Source organism: Podarcis raffonei, chromosome 4 (assembly GCF_027172205.1).
Source record: "Podarcis raffonei isolate rPodRaf1 chromosome 4, rPodRaf1.pri, whole genome shotgun sequence".
Taxonomy (NCBI): Eukaryota; Metazoa; Chordata; class Lepidosauria; order Squamata; family Lacertidae; genus Podarcis; species Podarcis raffonei.
The window spans coordinates 26,727,029-26,754,867 of NC_070605.1; the positions used below are offsets into that span (position 1 = coordinate 26,727,029).

The window sequence follows — 27,839 nt, forward strand, 5'->3', positions numbered from 1 at the left end:
TCACCTTTCTCTAAAGGGAAAGTCACAAGCAAGCCATGAGATAACTTGGATTTGCATTGGTCTACACAAATTATGGAATTTTCATCTGTGTCAGGTTTCGGCTTACTGGAGCAGCAGCAGCAAAAGAATGTCCACATTTTCATTTACGACACCCTATTATGTACTTGAAAGCTTCTTCAATTTTTTACCCTGGCTGGCGTGAATGTTGTCAATGCAGGAGAGAATTTGGAAAAGAAATGGAAGGGTCATCACAGCCAGGGGTTTTTTCCATTTACGAGAGGAGCCAATTCCAAATGATGTCTATTTAAACCTCATTTGGGAAAACTGCATGGACATGTGGGATCAACTGTCCATCAGTAAGCCAAAACTTTATTCTGTAAATAAATATACTTGCTGATTAGATTTCTGTGACATACTTTTCAAGGCTCAGTCACAACTATTAATTGACCAAATAACATTAGCATGTCCTGAAAGTGTCTAACTGTAGGCAAAAGGACCACTATCTAAACTGCCCAATCTTCATAATGCCTTGAAATGGTATTAGTAGTGTTTACCTAGTAACAAACCTGGTGCCCTCTAAATCCTCTTGGACTTCAACTCCCATCAGCCCCAGCCAGTATGGTCAATGGTCAGGGATGATGGGAGTTGTAGTCCAGGAATGTCTGGTAGGCTAGAGGTTCCCCATCTCTGCTTACATGCTACCAACATCATTCATATTTTTTAAAAAAAGATTATACAATTTAGACACCATTCTCATGCTTTGGTTTTAATAAAGTTTGGTCACCATTAACACCAGTTGTTCATTAGTATAGAAGTAGAGGGTATTTGCTAGGCTGGTTCACATTATCACTTGATGATTGCAAGATGAAGTGATTGCTTGCACCACAGCCCGCATTTCATATGTTTGTGGATGCAATACTTTTAAAGGAGTCACTTCACACATCCAGGGCTGGATTCAATGGGCTGTATCTGATTTGGCAGGTCACCATTTGTGCAGACTTATAAATAAAATGTACACATCACCTTAGATGTAATAGTTCAACTTTCAAAGGATGGGTTCATAAAGCAATGCATTTGGATAAGCACAAATTATAAGAGCAGGAAAAGGTGGGAACAATTAAGTCATTTTTTAAATTTTGTATGTTATGATCATATTTGTAAGCAAAGCAATAAAATGTCCCGAACCATTATTTAGAAACCTAGCTTGGCGATTGCCTATAAATACAAGGGTTGTAAACTGTCCGTTTATCAGATAAGATCTTGAGCTGAAAACTCTGAAGAGAGGGAGACATTGCTCAATCTCATGTCCGTAATAGCACAAGAGGCAAATCGGTATTTACTACAAAACAGCTTGATCTCGTTTTTCCACAACAATCCTTGCAAAAATCCTACTGGTGTATGTAAATGGAATACAAAAAGAGGCACTTGTTATGACCAATTAAAAGGTAACAGCTGAATCCTGCCCCTCTATCAAGTTATGTAGCCGTCTCTCACTATCAGCACTCCAGTCAACTTAAAATTAAATCCATTGATCAGAGCAGCAAACTTCTTTTAGCCTAAGGAGCCAAACCCTTTCCAGCTAAGAGGCTCAGGACTGGAGCATTCCCAGGCAATGACATCATCACCCAAGTTTTGTGATGGCAGCCATGGTATGTTTATTTTTTGTTTTTTAAATAAGCACACGTTGCCTTAGAAGTCAACTCATCTTTTCCTGTGGCATTCGCAAAAATAAATATGGCAGTTGCCGGGACCCAGAATGGATGCTGTTGGTTTTTGTTTTTTTTTTAAAGGGGGCCATAGCAGGCATAAGCAGTGGAGTCCTACTGGAGTCCTGGTGGCAGCCCAGCGATAAATGGTATTGGCACCAGCCCCAAGAAGCTTGTGACATGTCCCTATGTTTAGAACCAATACATTGCAGCTCCAGCCTCTGAAGCCCATGCAATACATACACTTTCCTTTCATAGAGACATACCCTGCCCATCATGACGACTGGTGTTTTCATATGGGATCAATACTGATATTGCAGCAGAACATCCACCAGTATAGATATTAGACATAGCCAAAATACTGACATGGTGACATTCCATTATCCTCTTGCACAGGGTTCTTCAACCCTGGGACCCCAGATGTAGTTGGACTACAGCCCCCATCATCCTTGACTATTGCCTATGTTGACTGGACACGATGGGAGTTGTAATCCAGCAACATCTGGGGACCTAAGGCTGAAGAACGCTGTGAGTCTAGCCCAGCCAAGAAATGAAACTATACAGAAAGACACAGGCTTATTGTAAATGGGTGGGGTGACTGGGAGCCATGAGGGGTAAAAACCCGGTTACCCTAACAGTGGCCTGAAGTGCACTCCTTAATTTTCTTCCATATACATTAAATACTGCCTTTCACTTCTGAGTGAGGCAGGAAGATAAAACACTGTTGTTTTAGTGGCAGCAAAACCTACCTGATTGGCCTGACCGCCACTGACAGGGATGCACCACCAGGGGGCATTGCAAAATAAAGGCCCTCTCCCTCCAGGTACATCATGCCTATCAGAACAGCAGCCATTTTGCTAGTAAATCTGTAAAGCACAGCTTTTGCTCTGACAGGTCTTTTCCTTCCTTCCTCGTAAGCCCAACGTTGTCAACCCACTAAATTAGAAACCTTCAGCTCCTTACTCCAGTCAACACATGTCCAGAGAAAAACGGCCCAGTGGAGGCTTGTTCCATCCTGGCTGTGTTTTCTTTCTTTTTTATGAAGGCCTACCTCCAACAAGCAGAGCGAAGGATAGCGAAGGACAATTCTGTCTTCACTGGAAAATGCCAAAAAATGGTCTTGCTGGGGGTGTTGGCAAGGAACCCAGACAGAAGGATCAGTTCATAAGATTAGTAAATATGTATCTTGCCACGAGATGACAGCATTATGGGCTACAATATTTTGATTTCATGGCACGGAAGCTACATGTGCAACCCTTTCTATGCTCAGCCCCCTCATTCCATTGCAACAGCTGGGATGTCTGTTGCTGAGTCTATCAAGGAGCATCTTGACATATCCCTTCAAATGGAAGCAGGGAAAAGCCATGGGGCTTAAAGACATGCTGTCTAGTTCAGATAAAACAGTAGCACAAGAGAAAGAGAGGAAAAGATACAAATGCTCTAGTGGGGGCGGGGGGGGGAGAAAGAAAGCTAAAAGCAAACAAGGCTTTTCCCCCATTCAAGATTTCATGTTAATATTTTTGTTATTCAAGCTGTAAACATTCATTATCATTAAGCAACGTCCTAGATGGGAGCGTGACGTTCACAGTCATCTTAATAGCATTTTAATAGGTGAACTTCTGTGCTATGTAAGGTCTTAGCCACCCCTTGGTTTAATGTGTGTGGTGAACCATATGTGGTTCAAAACGCACTTTAAGACAAGGAGTGGATGGGCTCTAAGAAAATAAATTGCTATGTATATAAGCTTTTAACACCCACACAAACATATTCTTCTGTGCAGCCCTTTGTCACAACAAGCGTAGCAAGTAGATATGACTATTTCTAATCAGGATATAAACTGGTCTTCAGTCTTGTTGCAACGTCTGCCTTTATGACTATTGTCACTACTGGAACATTTTTATTGTTTGTGTTGGTGAAGCTGGCTAGCAACCTGTATGGCTGCTGCAACCACCACTTCAACAGATCTGCAGCAATTTTTCACCGAGATTAAGATTAGTGGCTGTTAAGATTAAGAGAGAGAATCTCATTCTTATTTTGAATTTCAACATTCTTTTCAACAAGAGGTGCAGTTAATGAGGCATTCCCCCAACTTACGCTCTCCACGCCACATCTTTAACAAGGCACGCTGTGGGCACCAGAAATAAACCGAGCCAGAAGTATCCACACCTCAGCACCATTCCTGCCTGTAAGGAGGGAGAAATAAATGCAGTGTTAATCATGATCACGTTACACAATGTAGCAGGGACTGGCTAAAATGAAAGGGTAAGTTAATAACATTGCGTGAAAAAGGAATATAATAAAAGCAACTGAAAAGCAATGCATTGCATGTCGATCTACTGATTTTATTTCATTCAAAGAATTGCCACCCAATTACTGTTGTTGGTTATTCATTCACAAGCCCTGCCTTCCAACTCAGTGGGCCTTCAGAGAAGCTTATGGTCGTTACAAGGCAAAGTGACGGTTGACCACTTGAGTTTCTCAGAGCACATGTTCTCACAGCACAACACAACCTGCCTCCTTTATTATTTCCCCATTATAACTGTGACAAATATTTCTTGACATTCAATGACATTGTGTGATTGATGCCACTCTTAGGTTGCAACTCAGTGGTGGTCTCCATATGCTGGTGGAACTCCAACTCCAACCATCCATAGCCATTGGTCATGATGGTTGGGGTTGATGGGAGTTGGAATTGAACAACATCCGGTGACCCCGCTCCCTTTTAATGCTTCAGGAGGAAATGCACACTTATGCTAGGTTGCTTAATGCTGCTTCAGAAACAGAGGAGTGGTCCTCATACTAAGTCTGACCATCGGTTCATCTATCTCAGCACAGCCTACAGGAGGGATCGCCAATGTGATGCCCTCCAGACATTGTTGGACTACAAATCCCATCAACCCTAACCACTGGCAATATTGGCTGAGGCCGTTGGGAGTTATAGTCCAACGTCTGGAGAACATCACATTGGCTATTCCTGGTTTACAATGACTGGCAGTGGCTCTCCAAGCCAATTGAACTTGGCTCCTTCTGCATGCAAAGCAAACACTCCACCACTAAGGTATAGCTCTTCAGAGGCCCATCACATATTGTCATCAGTTCCTCTCCCACATACACTCTTCAAAATCTTTTTTACTTACTTTGCCAAACCTTTATTAGGCATTACACATATAGGCCATCATAAAACATCCATATATAAAATTTTAAAACATATACAAATGAACAGCCATGTAAAAATATGTAATAATGAGGATTTTCATTGGAGTTTCTTCCCACTAAATAGTGTCATTCATCACCCTAAGAGATACTATTGATAAAAACTCAGCCACCCTTGTAGCTACTTCCGGGTTAATGTCAGACAGATAGTATCTGATATTTTCATTGTGCCATGATGTTAGACTACCCAGAAAAAGGGGATAGCACACATTTGGGTAGCTGGTTGTACAATGGACAGTAGAAAAGAATATGTTCTACTGTGTCTGGCACTTCAAAAAACACCCACAATGCCTATAATTTCTGGGGATGTTTAAATATCTGCCCTTGACAAAAGCTGAGGGGGAAACGTTCTAACATAATGGTCTAACATAATGGTCTAACATAACGGCCCTGCGTCGGACTGCAATGATTAATTTTGAAATATAAGTGACCCTGTTATCTGTTGTATTTAAACCATAAAACTTGGAGCAAATTTTATTTACAGCTGACTCAAAGTTTTGTTTTTCAGTGTCCCTTAATTTGATTTGAATATTATGATAAATATATTGCTCACTTGAATTATACAAAAGTTCCAAGTCAATACCAATAGATCTGATTTTGCTATGTAAGAGTTGGAACCATCTGGATTTATGAGAGTCCTTAAGTAACTCAGAAAGCAGATGCAAAGGTTGACAATGGAAATGGCAATGCAACCAGCATTTTATAGTGCTAGCCCACACCCAGTATTCCATCGTGTGTATACCTAGTTCTGCACACATTGTCTTATACTTGATTGAATTTGGGAGCCCCAGGATACGTCAAGAAACTTGAGTGTATCCTATCTAAATCACTATTATATGTTTGTATCCGTATTGGGATCCCAAAAAGTAGCTGGGATGACAATTTAGCTTGAAAAATTTGAATAGCAGCTGGTATAAATTAGTTACCTTTCTGAAAGTAAAAGTGAACTACTTCTGAGGAGGTACACTTTGCCTGTTTTATAGTGTTTGTGCGATGTTTTGACCAACCTGAGTTGCTCTGGAATAAAATTCTGAGATATCTGAGCATCTTTACTTGCTGGATTTCTTGTCCTCTTATTTTCCATTTCTTTAATTTCTGGGAATTAGAGAAGACCAGAATTTTTGTCTTCTCATAATTTATTGAGAGTTTATTGATTTCACAATAGGAAACCAGGGAGCGTAAAAGACATTCCAGGCCTATCCTCGTCAGTGATAATAAGGCTGCATCATCCACATACAGTAATAGTGGGACCGGGTTTTGATTGATTTTGGGGGCATGTGATCTGGAAGATCTGATAAAAATAAATTTAAAAGAAAAGGATACACCCATGTTTTACATCTTTCACATAAGGGATGTCGGAAGAGAGGTGACCTTTGGCATTGCGTTTGATTTGGCAGATGTTAAAGGAATATGAATTCTGTATTAAGATCAGCAAGTGTCGATCTTAATACTGAAATGTGCCCACTGTTGCCAAAAGCTTGGCGACCAGTGCTGTAAGGCATAGGCTGGATAAGCCAGAATAGATGTTAAACGCATCCCTTGGTCCCTGTGACTGATATGTCTTATGGTATGACAGATCTATTTGGATGTTTTGCTGGTGGTCACACTTTGAAATTCAACTGCATTTAGCAACAAAGCTGTCGCAGCAGGACAACTGCTAGACAGGTGCTATTTCAACACATTTATCATCAGTTCTTTGATGCTAAATCCTGCACACAATTGCCAGCTACAAAAGGTAAGATATGCTGTTTGCTTGAACATTTATGAATACTTTGGGACCCAGTGGAGCAAGAAGTAAACAACTTCCAACCTTGGAATCAATTTTAACAGTGTGGGTTTTTTTGTGGCAGATGTCTGCAGCCCAAAATACAATGTACATTCTCTAGAACAGGGGCCGGCAACCTAAGGCCCATCGGCCACAAGCAGCCCAAGGGGGTTGTTTAACTGGCCCATGGACCCCCGCCACCTGCTCTGTCAGCTCCTGTGCTAAACTGGCGCTGAGCAGAGCGGGGACCGCCTTCCGCGACACTGCCCGGTTTCCCATTGGCTGCACACGCCTCCTCCGTGCCGGAAGGAGCACCGGAAATAGAGTTTGCACATGCGTGCGCACACACTGCAGCGTCTGCAGGACCGTGAACCGGTCCAAGCCACAAAAACTTTGCCGATGTCGAAGAAGGTAGCTGTGTCCCATATATATATTTATAGCCTTCATTTTATTGGACTCACAAATCTAACCTGCGCTTTCCCCTTGCCACCTGGAGAGCTAGAAATGCATATTTTATCATGGAAAAAGTGGTTGTAGTGCAACAACCCTTGCAAACCAGGGATTTTTAAGGAGTGTCAAGTATCTTGAAAGGGCACATTACTGAAAATGCTTGTAAAACAGCCTTTTCTTTTCTTTTCTACATTGCAAAATAGAAACCACAGAATATGCATCAGTTAACACTTTGTCAGTTCTTAACCAAAGATGGATTTTACAAGATCACTGAAGGGAAAAGCTGAAGTAGCTTCACAGGACCAGGTTATCCACAAGCAAGCTAAGAAGAAGACAAGAAGACCTAAAAAGAGCATTGCTATATCTAAAAGAAAAACATCTCATTTCCTAACAAGTTCCTCAAAGGCTTTTAGTCTCATTTTTGTAACCAAGTTTGAGGGAAAGAGTGACCACATTGTCCGGACATCTGTTTTTAAATATTAATGCACAGGAAAGAACTAGCCAGCTATTAAACCCACCCATGAGAGACATAAAGCAGTATCTCAAGATTGTCTTTACTTTTTTATCCTTTGGAGTTTGGCAATTATAAAGAAAGCCCTATAGGAGACAAAATTCAAGAGGGATTCGTTTTATTTCCCTTTCCAGCCCTTTTGGTTGTCCCACATACCCTCTTCTCGCACAGGTGTGGAGTATCGTTTCCATTTGAAAAAGCTGAACTGAATCTGAAGCATAGAACAAAACTCTAACTTTATTTTTCTTGACTCATGGGAGAAAATGTGCAACTGGGCTGTTTTTGTCATGGCTTATAACAAGAAGGCACACAGAATCCTAAAGGAGTCATAGAATGTACCCTTTTGCTTGTGCATAATGTGCAAAGTGCACAATACATCGTAAGATTTTCTTAACAGAGAACTGCAATGAAGACCCCGTTATTAAGAGAGTCAGCCGTATAGGGAAGGAGGACTGGACACCATGAAAAATATATGGGGAACCAATAAATTTGGATCCAAAGATGACCTTTTGTGAATTTAAAGTGTCTTCTACTCATGAAAGGGCTTATTAAAATCTTATTCTAGAGCAACGTGCAAGGAAAGTAAAACTAATTCAATGATCTTCTATAGAATTTGCCTATGATATGCTAGCACAGGAGTGAGGAACCCTGATTAGGCCCACCAGACTTTCGCATTTGGCCTGAGAGATGATTTTGGCAAAGCCTGCCCCACCAGGAGGTCCATAAATGTAAGATAAACTTTATTAACTATTTAGAAGATGAGGAGTCTATGTTATAGGAAGCCATAGCTTTTCTGAATCATTCTCATGTGATCCACTTAGGCACAGCCCACTTAAAGGGATACTGTCCTCACAGTGTGGGCAGGTAAACGCATGTCTGGGCCAAAGGGGTCACCTGGTTGTTGGCGCTTGCATAGCACTGTGGTATGTTTCTAGACCAAGGAATATTGCTTAGTGGGGCTGAGAACTGAAGGTGCGCTTGTATATCTTCTGAAACTATTTTGCTTCTCATGCGTTACTGGACCAGGGACTGACAAAAAGCTCTTAGTGTTGGCCTTTGCTTCTAGCTATGAAAGCTTTTGTTTAATGAATGTTTTGATTCTGGAACGTGTGTTGAAGAAGGCGAATAAGACGATCCAGGGTCTGAAAACCCTTCTGAGGAATGGTTGAGGTAGATGGTTATGTTTAGCTGGGTAAAGAAGAGGCTGAGAGAGGATATGATTGTTGTTGTTTAGTCGTTTAGTCGTGTCCGACTCTTCGTGACCCCATGGACCAGAGCACGCCAGGCACTCCTGTCTTCCACTGCCTCCCGCAGTTTGGTCAAACTCATGCTGGTAGCTTCAAGAACACTGTCCAACCATCTCATCCTCTGTCGTCCCCTTCTCCTTGTGCCCTCCATCTTTCCCAACATCAGGGTCTTTTCCAGGGAGTCTTCTCTTCTCATGAGGTGGCCAAAGTATTGGCGCCTCAGCTTCAGGATCTGTCCTTCCAGTGAGCATTCAGGGCTGATTTCCTTAAGAATGGAGAGGTTTGATCTTCTTGCAGTCCATGGGACTCTCAAGAGTCTCCTCCAGCACCATAATTCAAAAGCATTCATAATTCAAAAGGACCATAATTCAAAAGGATATGATAGCCATCTTCAAATATCTAAGGGGTTGTCACATGGAGGATGGAGCAAGCTTGTTTTCTCCTGCTCTGGAGGGTAGGACCTGAACCAATGGATTCAAGCTACAAGAAAGTAGATTCCTACTAAATAACAAGAGCTGTTTGACAGTGGAATGATTCCCTTGGGAGGTTGTGGACTCTCCCTTGTTGGAAGTATTTAAGCAGAGGTTGGCTGGCCATCTGTCACAGATGCTTTACTTGAGATTCCTGCATTGCCAGGGTTTGGACTAGATGACCCTCTGGCAAGTTATCTTCCACTTCCTTCAGTATCCTAAAAGTACCTATATTGAGGTGTAGCAAAATGTACATTTACTTACATGCAACAAACTAATCTGTTGAGTGGAATAAGGCAAAGCAACAATAAATTACTTAATTGGTGGCCAACCCTAGTTTAACTATATTCCTCAAGAATGCTTGAATACTTTATTCAGTGATAACCTATAGGTCATTTAAAGCCAGATTTGGTTAATTTGACTAATTGGCAATAAACATCCAAACTGATGAGATGTAAGGATTCATTGTTTCAATTTTTCATTATTTCTCCAACAGCTTAGTTAAGAATATAATTCAACTGTGCTGTTATGATTGATGTCACGGTGTTGCTACAGAGCATATTGTAATTTATTGCAGGAAATACAATTTCTTACTCATTAGTAGTCTTGGTCAAGCTGAGAAATTACTGCAGAAACAAAATAATTCATTTTCAAAGCTACCCAGGGGGACTCTTGACAGGTTACAATCATTCTTACAGGTTTAATTGCAAGCCCCGAAACACATTCAATAAAGGATGCAGTGGGTAGCTTTCTATCGCCCTAAATGAAGTTGTATACAGAGAGAAACGTATCACAAATCTGGAAAACACAGGTTTGATGAAACAGACAATGTGGCAATGTTACATGCTTTAATCACTCTTTTGATGTGAACTGCCACTCCGCACATATAATTTATGACATGAAAGGGGCCATTCACTGCCAGCTTCAGTTATCATCATTTTTTCATTGGTAGCTGGATCTCTTACATTTCAGCTTTTACAAGTACCCTTACTCTTACACAGTAGATGGTTTTATATAACAGTTATGCCGTTATCATGTATGCTGCAGGGGGGAAAATAATTAAATTTTACAGAAACCCACCTTTGAATGAAAGGCTCACAGGGAGTAATTATATTGAACAGAAGCCCAAGGATTCCCAATGAAGATATCTAGCACAGTAATACAAAATGCTATATCAATGCACCAATGGGCCAAATTAAGACTACAGAATGAATAGTAATACTGAAATGTTCTGCTATCTGTATATTACACTAACAAGAGATCTGGGGAGGGGAGTTGTGCCCATCTTCCCCCTTAGACAAAATGTTTAAGAGGGAGAATGAGACACTGTACATAGTTCTAGACACAGACTCTTTGACTAGGCAGATGTTAGGATGCATATTGAAGTGTCTATATATGGAAGTTCTCCCACCTATTCTCTGTATTTGACCATACTCAGTGAGATGGGTGGTGCTATCAGGTTTGACTTTTTGGGAAAAGAGAATCATGGTGCCCACTCTCCCTGCCCTGATACTTAGTCCACTCATTTGATTGGCAGGTGGGCTCACACAGATACTGTGATTGCAGAACTCTAGACTGAAGTTATAGTAGCAAAAGGAGGAGTGCACTTTAGCAAAGGCGTTGCCAACATGGTAACCTCCAGATGTCATTGGACTACAACTCCCATCATCCCTGACCACTGGCCATACCGGCTGAGGCTGATAGGTGCTGCAGTCCAATAACATCTGGAGGTGACCACACTGGCTATTGTAATAGTTGGGGGCTCTGTGTTTCACCCTTGACTGCCTATGAACCTCTTGTTGAGAGTGACTATGTTCTACAAGAGAGTTCCCTCAGGTATGCAGACTAGGAAGGACCATGTTTTTCAACAGGAAGGGTCTTCTGCAATGAGTAGATAATGAATATGGTTGTCATACCCCATTCAGAAGTTCATGAACTAAGCACAATGTAGCTTGAAACAAAATTTCAACTACAGTGGTGCCCTGCTAGACGAAAGGGTTTTCCGTTTTGGAGGCGCTTCGCAAAATGAATTTCCCTATGGGCTTCCTTCGCAAGACGAAAGCCCATAGGGAAATCTCCGGGACAGCGGGGAAGCGCAGCGCGTCTTCCCCACTGTCCTCGGACCTCCTCCGAAGGCTGGCGGTGGGGCGGAGAGACCTCCTCCCGCCGCCAGCCTTCGGAAGGCTCCTCCGAAGGCTGGCGGTGGGGCGGAGAGACCTCCTCCCGCCGCCAGGCTTCGGAAGGCTGCTCCGAAGGCTGGCGGTGGGGCGGAGAGACCTCCTCCTGCCGCCAGGCTTCGGAAGGCTCCTCCGAAGGCTGGCGGTGGGGCGGAGAGACCTTCTCCCCGCGCCAGCCTTCAGATGGCTGTCCTGAAGACTTGCGGTGGGAGGAGGGTTTTCCTTCCCACCGCCAACATTCAGAATGCTGTTCTGAATGTTGGCGGTGGGGAGGAAAAACCCTCCTCCCACCGCAAGCCCCGGGAACAGAGGAGAAGCGCTGCGCGCCTTCCCCTCTGTTCCCGTACCTGTCCTGAAGGCTTGCGGTGGGGAGAAAAGCCCTTCTCCGCACCGCCAGCCTGGCAAGCGGACTCCATAGAAACGCATTAATTGATTTTCAATGCATTCCTATGGGAAACCGTGCTTCGCAAGACGAAAAACTCGCAAGAAGAAAAAACTTGCGGAACGAATTAATTTCGTCTTGCGAGGCACCACTGTACTGAAAAGATAACTGGCATTCATATATAGATTTTTAAGTCAAGCAATTTTGAAAAGTTCAAAATTAATAAAGCTTGATTTACGCAGATTTTTTTTAATAAAAAAACCTGTTTTAGAATTTAAACATTTTGCTTCTGCTCTATTTTGGTTGATACGAGACACAGCACCCAAGGATTCCTGTAACAGTCATAAACACACCTACAAATTGTTCTTCAGAGCCAATGATGTCTGCACTAAATGAAGATGAAACAAAGAATTAAGAAAAGCAATGTTTTGTCTGGCAACCACATGGAGGTTCTAATGCTCTGGACATCCCACCATGCATGGTAAGTGAAAACACCTTTCATGTCCCATAAACTCAATGGGATGGAACCTATGCCTCCCACAAATGAATCTGTCTCTATAGGCACCATTCCCTTCATTATTCTCTCTCCTTTATATTGTTCCAATTATAGCTTTTAATTTTACTTAGGTTCTGAGTGGCCCGTTGCAAAAGTCACCTCCAGTGGTGCTGTTACAGTTAAGTAATTTTAGACTCTGGAATAAATGGACTAACTGTGGAGTGGGGGGCTCCTTATATAGTAATGTGTGCAACTTCACTTAGTTCCAGATAAAAAAAGAGAAATAAAAAATCAACAAGTGAATCGATCAGTTAATCATTAGCTATTTGTGGAGAGCTAGCCCACTGCCTCTTTCCTATTAGAAAGAAGGGTGAAAGGCAACTTCCTTGGTCCTGAATTGCACTGTTTCCCCAGAGGAACATGTTCTTCCTTTATATCTACGGTGACTTTTACCTTAAGGAACATGATTGTTTGAAGGTATCCATCAAACGATGCAATTCAATGCTACCAATGTCTCAGAGATCTATGCTTCTGTGCAAATCCTCTCAACTTATTCCATCCCCCATTTAACAACAACAACAATGTACCCAGTACACTGTACAAGTATAAAAGAACACAACAAAACATCAAACAAAAGCTTCCCACTATAGGGCTGCCTTCAGATGTCTACAGAAGGTCGTATAATTGTTTATCTCTTTGACATCTGATGGGAGGGCATTCCACAGGGCGGGCACAACTACCAAGAAGACCCTCTGCCTAGTTCACTGTAAGTTCACTTCTCACAATGATGACACTGCCAGAAGGCCCTCTGAGCTGAACCTCAGTGACCGGGCTGAATGATGGGTGTGGAAACGGTCCTTCAGGTGTACAGTGACCTGGCTGCCTTTTCCTCTGGATTTCACACATCCTAATTCTTTTGCCTTGATCTCCCTATCTATCAGTAAGAAATCCCTCTGTCCTTGAAAACATCTCAAAGAAAGCTGCATTTCTGCCTTGGTGGGACTCTTGAGTAATGAATAATTTCAGGCCCTTTGTTAAAGAAGCAGGAGGAGGAAGAAATCTGATAGTTCTAGGCTTCACTACACTTTATGGCATTGATTTATATTTTCCTTCTAATTAACATTACTAGGAAAAACATTTGGTTTGGAGTATTTAAGGAGAGCTGCACTGCAGCCTGTCTTCAAAAGCTCCAGGGTGGAGGTTCAGCAGGCCCCATCTGTGCCTCTACAATGAATTACTTCCGCAAACACACAGGCCCAAAGCCTTTCTGAATCCTTCCCCATAATCCCCAACATCTGTTCTGTGTCCAATCCAGACCAACTGTGGGAATCTGCTGTCAGCATTAGCACAGATGAGTAAACATACAAGTGCCTGAGTTAGACGGCCCTGTGATTTCAGCTGAGAACTCCGGACATAAAGCAAGTTTCTTATTTAAACCATTCACAATGAAAAGGAAGCACCTGTTCAGAGAATATCCAAAATAAATTTTCCAGGAGTCTTTAAAAAAGAAGAAAAAGGATGACTGACAGCACTAGTTCAAGGTATGACATGAGCACAAGTCAAAACATTTGTTACTAAGGGAGCTCCATTAATAATATAAACAGGTTACTTTCCTTTTCTGCCTCAACAATACACACATCTGCTGTCTAGGGCTAGAGCTCTGGGATAGTTTTATACTGGATTCATGCCAAACTTCAGCTGATCCATGTGATCAGTACTGTACTGTGGGCAAGTTGCATGTCTGATGGTCACTGAGGCACAAATGGAGACCCCTAAGGCTGCTGCATGGCAGCAGATCAATGTGGGGAAAATCAGAGGGAAATCAAGTGGCAAACAACATCCAAATGCTATGTAAGACACTTGAAGATACCATCCTGTAAGAAGCATTTTGACCATAATATAAGGTTACCAGACGTCCCCCTTTCCCAGGGACAGTCCCCTGATTTACAAATCAGTCCCCATACAAAATCCATTGAAGTTGGAAAATGTCCCCGGATTCATTGAAAAAAATCTGGTAACCTTACCGTAATACTGAATCAGTCCCCAGACAATTCCAACTCCACAATTCTATGATTCTATGTTGAGTAGCCAAGGTGATTGCTGCTTTGGCATTTGCTAGGAACTACTTCTGCTTTTGGTGATTGTTCCTTCTCAGGAATAGGAATAAGATGTCATCAGTTTCTGCCAAATAATTCACATTCACTCTTTCAACAGACACTGATCTGGGTGTTTCATTTTCAACTTGTACAGTAGCTGGAGTCTGCTATATTTTTTCTCCATCAAGAATGTACATGGAGCTATCAGCAAGACTGAATATAGCTAGTAAATGGAAAACTGTGCAATGCCTTAGTTTAGATTATTGGTATCAATCTCTATGGACTATTGATTGCTGTAATGGAGGAAATAACCTATCAAATGAGACTTGTACAAGGACATGCAACTCCAGACTCCTTTTACATGATTTGACACACTGTTGTTGACTATACATCACAACAAAAATTTACTAAGCGCCCAGCACTTCAAGTTGCAGTATCAGGTAACATTGCTAAAAAAATTGTCTGAGGATGTTATTATTAATATGGCTTTTTGTTTGTTTGCTTAGCTCTCTATGTGACCTGGAAAGGAAAGGATAGGGAAAATCAGTAAGTTTATATTTTGTAAGTCATGACATATGTGCATGTGAATGTTTTTGATGTACATTTCTGCGCACAACTTTATTATTTGTATGTTGGAAAATTCAAATAAAAAGAGTTTTAAAAAAGAGCAGAAGAGTAACAGGAAACCCCTGACTCCACCCAGCTACAGCGAAGTCCAGTGCCACCTAGTGACTAAACTAAATAACAACACTATCCATACGCCAAGGTCTATCATAGAATCAATTGTAGAGTTGGAAGGGACCCGAAGCCTGACATGAAATAGTGTTTCAGGCGGTGGAGCCAATTATTTATTGCATCCCATGAGCCATCCATTGGGACAGCCTAATTATATAACAACAAATTTGCACCTGAGTAACACAAAACTCTTGGGACGCGGGTGGAGCTGTGGGTTAAACCACAGAGCCTAGGACTTGCCGATCAGAAGGTCGGCGGTTCGAATCCCCGCGACGGGGTGAGCTCCCGTTGTTCGGTCCCTGCTCCTGCCAACCTAGCAGTTCGAAAGCACCTCAAAGTGCAAGTAGATAAATAGGTACCACTCCAGTGGGAAGGTAAACGGCGTTTCCGTGCGCTGCTCTGGTTTGCCAGAAGCGGCTTAGTCCTGCTGGCCACATGACCCGGAAGCTGTACGCCGCTCCCTCAGCCAATAAAGCGAGATGAGTGCCGCAACCCCAGCGTCGGCCACGACTGGACCTAATGGTCAGGGGTCCCTTTACCTTAACTTTAACACAAAACTCAAAAACTGCACAAGGACCTGATAAAAGAGAATCAATATTCATAATTTGCCGGGGGGGGGGCAATGATAGTGCCGCAGCATGGCAAGCTGAGCAGAAACTAGAGAGCACAAATCCATATATTCTTCAATATGTTATAACTGAATGCCCTCAGTCATCAACATTAAGTACAGTCATGCAGTTTCTTTTATTCCTTCCTGCCTTGGAAAGGCTGGCAAAGCTATAAGACATGTGCACGGCAAGGACTGGGATTTGAATTTCTTAACACATCTTTCAGCAAGGCCAGGCAGCTGTCTTTCTCAATGACACTGAAGTCCAGACGAGGTGAGCTTCAAAGCTCTTAGTTTCACCACCCAGACAACCAAGCTAAACTAATCCAGTGGGGAAGCAAATCTGCATTTCGACCGGAGGCCTAAAAGGGAGAGCGTGAAGATCTCAAAATAAGCACCATACCTTCGTAGACAGCCTCCACCAAAGGAGAACACAACCCACGAAAGCAAAATGCCACAGTGGCAAGCGCTGGCTGGCATATGACTCCCCACCGAGCTCACAAACTTTCAGCTGTTCACCTTTAAAAACTCTGCCTTTTATGCTGCAGCTGGGCTGAATGCTGCTTTTGTGTCTGGAAGATTTCTGAAAAATAAAGTCTAATGGAGAGGAGGGGGAAAAGTTTCAAATTATACTAAGGAGTGAAGTTGGTGTTGAGTTATAGAGGAATAGCCTGTGGAAACATTGGAGCTAATCTCACTGCATCACTTTCTTCTTGTGAGGCAGTTTTCCCCCTGCTCAAGTCACAAAGCACACAAATTGCTGGAAGAAAGAGCAAGGACTGAGCATTTGCCTGCAGCCTCTTCCTTCCTTTCTCCATCTCATATCCAGCAGACACAAATCAGAAGAGAGAAGTTGGACAAGCAACACTGGTCCCACAACCATTGGCTAATTCAGATTTTTTTGGGGTGTGTGTGTGGAACTTTTCCAGTTTTATGATACCTAAAACAGCATTTCAGATGCTTACGTTCTCTGCCTTTTAAGTTTAATTAGACTTGCCTTAGGCTCACGGGGCTATCATATTTTTCCGAAACTTGTTTTTTCAAGCAAGTCAACTCCTTCTACTGGTGAGTTTTCCCACATGACTTTAGCCTTTCGGTTTGCTCTAAGCTTTACTTTTTCTTCATTTTTATTATTATTTACCAAAGGCTTGCAGGCAGTATGGAAATAAAGTTAAACCGGGGAAAAATTATTATTATTTTTTCCTCTCAACTCAACTATTTTTCCCTCTTCCCCTCAAATTTCAGCCATGAAAAATCTTCAAGTGTCGCTTGCAACCCCAAAATTAACGGAGGTAGCAGCAGTCTTCTTCCCCACCTTCTCCACAGGATTTACCGGCCTTTTTCTTCTTCAGATTAAACTTCCTCCCCCACAACTCCACACACATGAATGATTTGTGGACCGTACAATAAACCCATTTGCTACAGGCAGCTGAGACATTATCAAAGGTTTCATTACAGCCGTCAAGCTTTAAGTATCCTGCAACTGTTGGGCAAAAAATGTACAGTTGAAGGTAGCATTAAATATATTCATCACCTGCTTTTGCCAGGCTCCTAAAAGCAGCCTAGACTAAAAAGAAATTAATCTGGAATGCTGATACAGAATATTTTTTAAATCAACATTGCAGGTGGATAATAGCAGGTCAACCCGCCCCCCCCCCCCAAATATTGCACAGAGATCTTTGGTATAGAGCAAAAAGCAGAAAAGTATTCTCAACCAAGCCACATGTTTCTACTATAAAATAAAGGGCACCAAACTTCATAACGTTCCCTCTAAGAATCTGGCTTTTTATAAGTTGCAGGACTCAAGAGGAGGAGGAAAAGATGATAGGAGGGCACTGAAGAAGAGAAGGGAATAGCTTGAGGAAGATTTAAAGTGCCAATTCTCCATTAAAGGTTCAGAATAATTCAGAGTGGATATGATTCTAAAGCTCTGGGGATTCACGCAGCCCTGCCTCGATTCAAGGAATTAATAACCAATCGGCTGCAAAGATAAGACCCTATAAATATTTAAAGTGGTTAATCTTTTGGCAGCCAAGGAGAGCATTTCCCACCAGGCCCTCACCTTTTACCCGAGCGACAATGACGGGATTTCTCAATTGCCATTACAGGCACACCTGCCGTTTTCTGGGGCGTGAATCCATTAAATGGGAAAGTTGCCTGTAGTCATCGATCCATCTCCAGCTCTTCGAAACAACAGCATGAAAAGCTTTGTTTATAAAGAGAGAGAGAGATGAGAATGGGCGAGACGACACCAGTACAGTGCAGCAAAAAGTGTACTGGTCCTGGGAAGCAGCAGATGGGGGCGGGGGGGGGGGTTCGACCTCTGAAGCATAGCAGCACTGTGAATGGAAGAGGTCACTGTTTCACTTTGGCTGCTGTACCCAATGCATGCAGAATCCAAGGCCCACTGGGTTTGCTTGGCTGTTATGTCCCTTCACTGTCCTGTCTGATTTATTGTGAATGGGTGTCATGGACTGGCTGGATGCAGAGGAGTACTGGGAGGCACCAGTTGGGGAACCCCCAAGGGAACCCCCAGGGGAAGGTGGCTCAGAGCCAGGGGATTGGTGATGAGATGACAAGAAGTCAGAGGAAGAAGAGGGAGAAGACTAGGAGAAGGAGGTGCCGGAAGCTGAAGATGCAACAGGGTTTAGTGAGCAGGAAGAGTGCCTGGCAGAGAGAAGTTCAGAATCAGAGGCAGAAGCAGAGGCGGTTGGGTGGGTCAAGAGGCAGAGTGGAGGCAGGCTGCTGAAGAATCCAGGGGGTCTCCCCCTCCTGTGGCAACCAGCTCTCCTCCCCACTGGTCTCCCAGAGAGGAATGAAGAGGCCAAAACAAAGAGAGACAAGGAAAAGGAGCACTGGGCTATTGGGGAAGGGATCATGGGAGGAGCCTCAGAGAGAAGTGGGAAGTCAGGGACCTTTAGTCCTCACAACTGTCTCAATTGGGCAAGACCTACTGGGAAGCGTTGCTGTGACCACCAGTCCTGTGCTATTTTGGCTCCTTTGAATAAAGAGTTAACTTCACTGATACCGGGTGTTTTATTACTGACCTACTCCTGTCTCCAGCTCCAGACAGTGGATTTTGCCTCAAAACAGTGCCTGAGTGAAGTCTATGATTTGATAACGGATAGTTAATATTTCTCAGGGTGTGTGCGTCCCTGAATGAAGCAGTTCACTTGCAGGAGTGAGGGGTGAATACAGGAAGCCGCCTTATACCAGGTCAGATCATTGGGCTCATCTAGTGCAGTATTGTCTATCTACACCAGGCATCCCCAACCTGCGGCCCTCCAGATGTTTTGGCCTACAACTCCCATGATCCCTAGCTAACAGGACCAGTGGTCAGGGATGATGGGAATTGTAGTCCAAAACACCTGGAGGGCCAAAGGTTGGGAATGCCTGATCTACACTGATCTGTATGTTTTTCCTGAGTCATAACAACATATTAGTCCTGACATACTTCTGCATACATGTGCATTTATTTTATGTGTGCCCCATCCTTTCCTCTGCAGTGCTAATCACATAATATAAATATCATAAAAGCAATAATTAAATAATTAAAATCAATAAACAATAATACAGCACCTATACAGAAGTCTGCAACTAACCACCAAATGCTTGGTAATATAAAGATGTTTTGAGTTGATGTCTAAACATCAACAAGGGGGGACAATTACATCGCAGTTGGGAGGGAATTTCACCACCCCAAAAGCTCTTATCTGGGCTACTGCCCTGCTGGATTAGCAGCAGCCGCCACCTCCCTTGCAGCTCTTAAATGATGGGTCAGAAAGCATCTAGGGAAGCACTCCTTCAAAGTCCCAATTTGTATAGGCAAGGGCCACACACAGCTCAACGGTAGAGCATCTGCTCTGCATGCACAAGGTCCCCAGTTCAGTCTTCAACTTCTCCAGGTAGGTCTGGAAGCATCCCATCTGAAAACTTGGGGAGCTGCTGCCAGTCTGTGTAGACAATACTCAGCAGTATGGACCAATGCTGTGATTCAGTATGAGGCTGCTTCCTATGTTCCTATAGGACTCTGCACACCAGTAACCGACTTGTGGCTAATAGGCAGCAAGTGCAGAACTCTAAGGATATGGAAGCTGCCATGTACTGAGTCACTGGTCCATCTAGCTCAGAGGTGCCTACACCACCAGCTGGCAGCAACTCCCCAAGATGTCAGGCAAGATTATCTTCCAGCCCCACCTGGCTATTGGTAAAATATGGTCCTTTATTGCTGCTGTAACAAGCTGGCAGCAGCATTCTGGATTCACTAGGGATGCAAGGAGGCAGAGATTTCTATCCCATCCTGTGTTTTTCGCAATCAGAACTGTTTCCATTCTACCTCAGCTTCGTTTCTGCTAAAACCTACATGGTTCGTATCTTTATCTGTCACGGCAGAATAACTATATGAATTATGTAATCAATTTCAGTGGAAAGGAAACATAAAAAACGACGCAGAAAACAATGCAATTATTTACATGATGTTTGCAGGATAAAACAACAACAACGATAGCAAATACTGCTTTGTATTCACTTATGTGATTTCCGTTCCTGACCTTGGACGAACACGCAAATTGCAGCAATTTCTCCTCCTGTTTCCATTTCTGACAGAATTCTCCAACATCCTTAATACAAACACTCAGCAAAAGAAGGCCACTGTACCATATATGGCAACAAGGGCAAGCCTCTCAAGCCAAGCAAAGAATGCAACATTCCCTAATGTGCACAAACTCTTGCATACTAGAGCATGGGACACAAGAAGTAAGAAAATGCAACAGGTGCTAAAGTTCTCATAGAATGCTCTCTTAATAAGTTCCATGTAGATGATAATTGCTTCGTTTGCAGGCATGCAGGAAAACAATCGATCCATGATATATAATAAATACATAAGTTTTTTGAAGTGGCTTTGGAATCCTAATGTGAGGTAGCTTTGCTTGGTTGGGAAGACAGCTGCTTGGTGAGGCAACTCAATACACGATGGCAGTGACCAGAAACATATGCTCCCTTCTCACAGCTTTTGCACATGGCTGCAATTCCAGAACGTGATACCGTTGTCAACTTTGCTCTACTTCTGTCCTTCTGTTAGCTCGATCTGCTGACATTCAAAGCATGCTGCAATGCCAGTCTGTTTCCTAGGCATCTGGGAAGATAGTGGGGGCTCATGAGGCAAGAAGGGGAGCCTGTCTATTCCATTAACACTCATCAGCGCAAGGCTATAGCTCTCTGCATTTCAGATTTTGCATGTGGCAAAGGGATTTGGCACCATCATCACTCTGCTCCAAATGTGGATAAAAAGCTGGAGGGCAAAATATATTGATTTATTTAAATACCTCAATACCCCTTTCCCAACAAATCAACGTGGGTTGGTTGGTTGGTTGATTTATTTATAAATAAAAAGAACAGATCTATTTCTCAAGAATTCCATGCAGGCAAATCAGTCGACTGGAGGTGGAGAAATCTAACATTCTGATCCTTTTCTGCCAGCCCACGTAGTTTCTGTGCTTTCCGTTGAGGGAACCCCTCTTCTGCAGCCAACATGGAAATTTAGAAAGAACAGAGTGACCCATCCCAATTCCAGTCCATTTGACAGACGGTAGATGGGGTTTCCTTTCCTTTTTTGTTTCTGCTAAGGCCTGCCAACCTAGCAGTTCGAAAGCACGTCAAAGTGCAAGTAGATAAATAGGTACCACTCCGGCGGGAAGGTAAACGGCGTTTCCGTGCGCTGCTCTGGTTCGCCAGAAGTGGCTTAGTCATGCTGACCACATGACCTGGAAGCTGTACGCCGGCTCCCTTGGCCAATAAAGCGAGATGAGCGCCGCAACATCAGAGTCGTTTGCGACTGGACCAAACGGTCAGAGGTCCCTTCACCTTTACCTTTAAGGCCTAGCAGCCTGTGATTCCATGCCAGCTATGCATGAAGGGATTTCCTCTCCTCTGTGGCCAGCATGGAAATGCGGTGACTAGCAAGATTAGGAAAAAGAATAGTTGCAGCCTAGAACTTTTGTTATTTACAAGGCTGAATTCTAAAGTGGCTCGCTGGGAGGGGTGGAGCTGCTACATTGCCTTCACAGCAGGTGTGTTGTTGTTGTTTACTGGGTGGGACAGGTAGCAGGGAGGTTGCAGACTCACTGCTGGGAGTGCTGGATTCGCTCTGTCAATGAGTTTGCCCCACACCAACCCCCCTGCCCTTCCCTCTCTCTCTCCCAGTAAGCAACAGTGGCCTACCTGCCAGACAGGGGCCATTGCAGTTCCACCCCACCCAGCAAGCTGCTTCTGGCTGATTTCTAAGAAGTTCAACATTATGACACCAAAACACTGTTGCAACTGAAAATGGCTGCAACAAACCAACTTCTTGTGAGCTTGTGAAAGATGCATGTCTTGCACCCGCTTTCCAAAGAGCTGACCAAAGGGGAGTGTTCCTAATTTCTTCATGGAGAAGGTTTCACAATCCTGGGGCCACAGCTGTGGAAGCCCACCTTCTGGCTGCCGCTGCCTGAACCTATTGCAAGAACAAGTCAACCCAAACATTTGTGCTATACAGTGGTACCTCGGGTTACATACGCTTCAGGTTACATACGCTTCAGGTTACAGACTCCGCTAACCCAGAAATAGTACCTTGGGTTAAGAACTTTGCTTCAGGATGAGAACAGAAATTGTGCTCCGGCACGGCGGCAGCAGGAGGCCGCATTAGCTAAAGTGGTGCTTCAGGTTAAGAACAGTTTCAGGTTAAGTACGGAGCTCCGGAACGAATTAAGTACTTAACCCGAGGTACCACTGTACTAGATGCTGCAGAAAATGTGCAGTGCCAGCTCCAGTGCCCATGCCCCCCCAAGTGAGTCTAGTTTCTCACTGCTGTTATCACCAACTGTTGCTTCATCATTGGTACTTTCTGGGCAAAGAGCCAATGACAAAGCAGGTGGTGGCATTTACTGCTCCTCCTTCTCACCACCCTTGTCGCCTGGACTGAAGACAGGCAGGTGATGAAGCAAGTTTGAGATTGTGAATAGGATGAGCAGGTCCAGGGGGCTCTTGTCAGTGGTGCCCCGGCTAGACTGTGGACCCTCGACAGATGCCCAACCACAATGGCCCTTGACCTTGGCTATGCAACTGGCTGACCATTCCTTCTCTGGGGATATTTATGATTTCTTTTGTATAGTGTTGTATTTATATCCCACCTTTCCCACAAAGAGCTTGAGATGGTGTACATGGCTCCCTGCCCTTTCATATTATCCTCACAACAACCCTCTGAAGTTGTTTTGGCTGGAAGCTGGAACTGGCTCAAAGTCACCCAGTGTGCTTCACGACTGAGTAGAGAATCGGATCCTGGTCTCCTAGGTCACAATGGAGCAGCTCAACCATGGCTCTCCAGGCTGGAGCAAGGCTACGGGTCAAGTATAATGGATCTGATGAGAAGCCTGCCTGAGCTACTGAGAAATTCCTGTCACTGTACTATGACCAGAGCATCATTTTTATTGGGTATACAAATCTTTGACCCAGTGACTCTACGGATTTCTTAAATTGTCTGGTATGGAATAACTCCAGGGTAAGAGGTCTGCTGATGATGATTGTGTGCGTCTCATCTGTAATTTATCAGGTGGCAGAGGGCAGGTTGGAAGGGAAATTCTGTGCCGTGCCTTCTCCTTATCATACCCTCAGCTGTTTATATGGCTCTGCAAAGGATGTTGAAGCAAAGAGCACTTGCTCCGCCAGCTTCAAGTGGAAATTTAATCCCTGCTTGGTGATGTTACAAACTGTGGAAACATCTGACTTTAAAAAAAGTTATGTGTTTCCATATATTAACATACGTCTCACACTTGCTCACATCTGCTCAAATAAGCTATGAAATAAATATTTTCCACACTATAAATATAGCACATATTTCTAATGCTTGGAGGTACATCACTTAATCAATCAAAGAGCAGAAGGAGCCAGCTTCTGGCACTCAACTCCTTCATAGGCACGGCTTGCCTTCTAGATCAGCTAAGCAAATTAAATAGATTCTGTGGACATCTTAACTTCACTTCCAGTTCATATTTCTCTTGTGTACATAAACACAAGCACACACACACACACACACACACACACACACACTCACTCTGCTGAAGGGGCAGTGGAGAAACAGAAAGACTACATTTAATAATAATAATAATAATAAATTTTATTTATATCCCGCCCTCCCCAGCCGAAGCCGGGCTCAGGGCGGCTAACAACAATCAAATAATCAAACAATCAAATAAACCAACATTCTAAAAATATTTCATTATAAAAATTAATTAAAATCAAGTTAATGGCAACCATTAAACAAAGCTCTGTGCAGGTTGCCAGAGGAGGGAGTCAGGCTGCGCCCTGACCAAAGGCCTGGTGGAACAACTCTGTCTTGCAGGCCCTGCGGAAAGATGTCAAGTCCCGCAGGGCCCTAGTCTCTTCTGACAGAGCGTTCCACCAGATTGGAGCCGCAGCCGAGAAGGCCCTGGCTCTAGTTGAGGCCAGCCTAACCTCTCTGAGGCCTGGGACCTTCAGGATGTTTTTATTTGCAGACCGTAGGTTTCTTTGTGGGGCATACCAGGAGAGGCGGTCCCGTTGTTCAAATATTAAAGTTACCCCCCCCCGTCAGTACTACTCCTATGTCTATAGCTGCAATATGACTCATAGATATTTAGCCAGGTAGAATAAAGCTTTATCTTATGAACTTTATTGGACTGCTATTAAAGTTGATGGCCCATAAATGGTGACAACCTTTGAGACCTTTTAAACGCCCCCTGGTGTAACTTTATGGACCATGAATTGGAAAACTGTGGCACTCCAGATATCACTGTATAGCAACTCACATCATGCCCTGACCATTGGCCCTGCTGGCAGGTGCTGATGGGAGCTGGAGTAAAAAAACAACAGGATTCTCACCTCTGGTCCAGAGGGCACCATGTGGCCCTACATAAACCAAGGCACAAGCCAGGCCAGTGTTCCCTGCCCAGTTGGCAACCCTACTGGATCACCATTTTACCAAGCAGATATATAATTATTTTCCAATGTTATTTACACACACACACACATACATAATTACAGGCAACTCTCACGGCCCTGGACTCCTGGAATTAACTGCCCTTGAATTCTCCAATTTAATAATAATAATAATAATAATAATAATAATAATAATAATTGTATACCACCTTTCATCTACAGATCTCAGGGCAGTTTGCAACATAAAATCACAATATAAAAACCATGAAATACAAAGTAAAAATAACAACAACAACACACCAAAAATCCTCTCTCCCACATTTATAAGGGCACTGGATGTCAATCAGCCAAAGGCATGCTATTTGCATTGCGGGGGGGGGGGGGAAAGCTCCCTTATAATATACAGTGGAACCTTGGTTTTTGAACGTAATCCACTCTGGAAGACCGTTCGACTTCCTAAACGTTCTAAAACCTAGGGTCGATCCATTGAATAAATGGAGAAACGCGCCTCAGAAGCCGTTCAACTTCTGAGGCGTGTTTGAAAATGGAAGCAATTATTTCTGGGTTTTCGGGGTTCCAAATCGTTTGGCTTCCAAGACGCTTGAAAACCAAGGTTCTACTGTAAATCAGTGCATAGTCCAGCTCCTACGTGTTTTGAAGTCATCTATATTTGGTGGGTGGTGTGCTCAAAACTTATTCTTTAAGCAAACTTTTGTTCAGCTTACTACAACATACTTTCAGAGAAACTGTGGCCTAAAGGATTATTGCATTAGTTATTAAGCCATTCGCTATTCGCTATTAAGTTATTAATAAATTCCAAGGGAAATTGCCTTCTTTCTTTTTTAAGAACAAAACTGTAATAATGCTTTACAGCAGAAGCCAGGAGATTTGCCCCCAATGAGAGGCTGAGGCAGATCCATTGGTTGGGGATGGAGAGGCTGCAGCCTGTCCTTTCAGCTGGTGGGATTCAGTCTTCTCCCAGCCAGCAGATCAAAGGCTGATGAGAAAAGCACTCCAGCCTGTTACTTCATTTTACAGGCATGACAAAAATTATTCCCCTGCAAACTGTACACCTGCAAAGAGCAGGGAAAGAAAACTACCAGAGAAGAAGGGACTTGCCCATCTGTTTCAGAGATCTGGATGCCCCTAAAGTCAGCGAAACAGAAGAAGAACCAATGGAATGGGGAAGGGAGGAGGAGATGGGAAGGAAGCATGCAAGGAAATGGGAGCTGGAGCAAAATGTTGCCATGCTGAGTGCTCCTGCTCAGGGTTCCAATCAGCCAGTTGTGCCTGTTTTCAGAATATTCTATTCCCTCCCCATCATTTCCTGCTCTCTCCCTCCCTCTTATTGTTGGTCAGTATTCTGTGGCCACTGAGCATGCTCAATCCTCATTATGTTGCTTTTGGTTTATTTTCCCCCTAAAACAACAAAAGCACCAGCACAGCTTAGAGTTCCCCCAAGTTGGCCGATACCTTCCTCTTGAATGGTGCTGTGTTGGCTACTCAAATGACAGCATTGTTGCATGCCACCCCAATCTCCAAGTAGCGTGAGATTCCAGGGGTTACAGATGTCTATGCAGGGTTCAGTTTCTGCAGAATGAGGGACAACGGAGACTGTGGTGTCTTTAGCACATATGGTTTAACATCCTAAGAGGATCTTGCTTCTCCCATAGCCACAGCCTTGGATTCCGGCAGAAATCTGGCATGGCTCTTTCTAACTACCAGCGAGTTGAGGGAGGGCATCCCACCAATTTGCCGTCTGGCACAGAGCCACTTTGTTTGCTTCTTACTTAGAGGACCATTATGTCACCTGGAAGCTACCCTGGCTACTCCAGGATTTGAATCTGTGCTGGATTCAGGAATTAGAAGGTACCCAGGCATACGGCCTACCCCCTGCCCCACAAAACACACACACAACAACTCACAGCAGTATATAGCAGGTGTAAGGAACCTTTGGCTCCTCCAGATGTTGCTGAACTACAACTCTCATCATTCCTTGCCATTGGCCATGCTTCCTGGCGCTGGTGGGAGTGGTAGCCCAACAACACCTGGAAGGCCAAAACCCTCCTTCACCTGGTATACAGGATAGTACGTGGTGGAAAATTGATAATAGAAACATAGAATTGTAGAGTTGGAAGTGCCCATGAGGCTCATCTAGTCCAACCCCTGCAATGCAGGAATCTTTTTGCCCAACCTGGCCCTCGAACCCACAACCCTAAGTCCCATGCTATACTGGCTGAGCTATCTTCTTAGATATGGACATTTCAGCGAGCCCATTCTGGCACAAGCCCTCTCAACTTGAGACAGATTTGTCTGCGCCGCACCATTGCGAGCGTGGCCATCTGCATGGGCTCTGCTAGAGATGGAAGAATGTGAGTGTCTCGTGCATGGAAGTGTTTCAGCAGCCTGCTGCCCTGTTGCCTTAAAATGTCTGTACATTGATTGGCACAGAAAGGGAGAAGTCACTCCACATGGAGCCGGCTAAATAAAATCAAAGGGCAGCAGTCCTCCAGCTCTGCCAGCCTTGAAAGGAGGGGGAGTGTTTTATCAAAGCATTGTGCATGTGTTCGAACAAAAGGGTTAATCCCTTATCAGAGGTTACTAAATGCCCTTCTGCTGCCTTGCTCAGCAGGCCAAGTATCCATCATATAGCTGGGATTCACATCTATTGTCTAAGCCAAGGTTAACAGATGTCCCCGTTTTGCTGTGATGCTCAGTTTAGTTTAGTGTTTTACGGGGAGCTGTTGAAGCTGAGAGATTGAATTCTGAGGATCTCCTCCCAGCAGCAAGCAAAACGCTTCCATGAGAGTACAATCCTCAGTTAATGTTGCAGTTGCATCTGCAGCACTTTACATGAAGCCCCAGAAATGCCTATTGAAGGGTGGTATAGAAATCCATCCATTCATTCATTTTATAAAGCAGCTAAATCTCCAACCCTAGGATCTTGAGAGTATAGTTAGCTCAGATGGTTAGAGCATGATGCCGATGACTCTAAGGTCATGGGTTCGATCCCCATATGAGTCACCTGTAAG

General features: G+C 43.7%; 1 protein-coding gene across 7 annotated transcripts in view; it reads right to left on the minus strand.

Annotated features, from left to right (window-relative positions):
• The window catches only part of ATP8A2 (ATPase phospholipid transporting 8A2), a 318,241-nt gene that overhangs the window by 19,771 nt on the left and 270,631 nt on the right, over positions 1-27,839 (minus strand). For all 7 annotated transcript variants that reach the window (XM_053385915.1, XM_053385914.1, XM_053385918.1 and 4 more), the window contains one exon: positions 3,801-3,889. In XM_053385915.1, the coding sequence (XP_053241890.1) occupies positions 3,801-3,889 (89 nt within the window). The remainder of the gene's footprint in view (positions 1-3,800; positions 3,890-27,839) is intronic.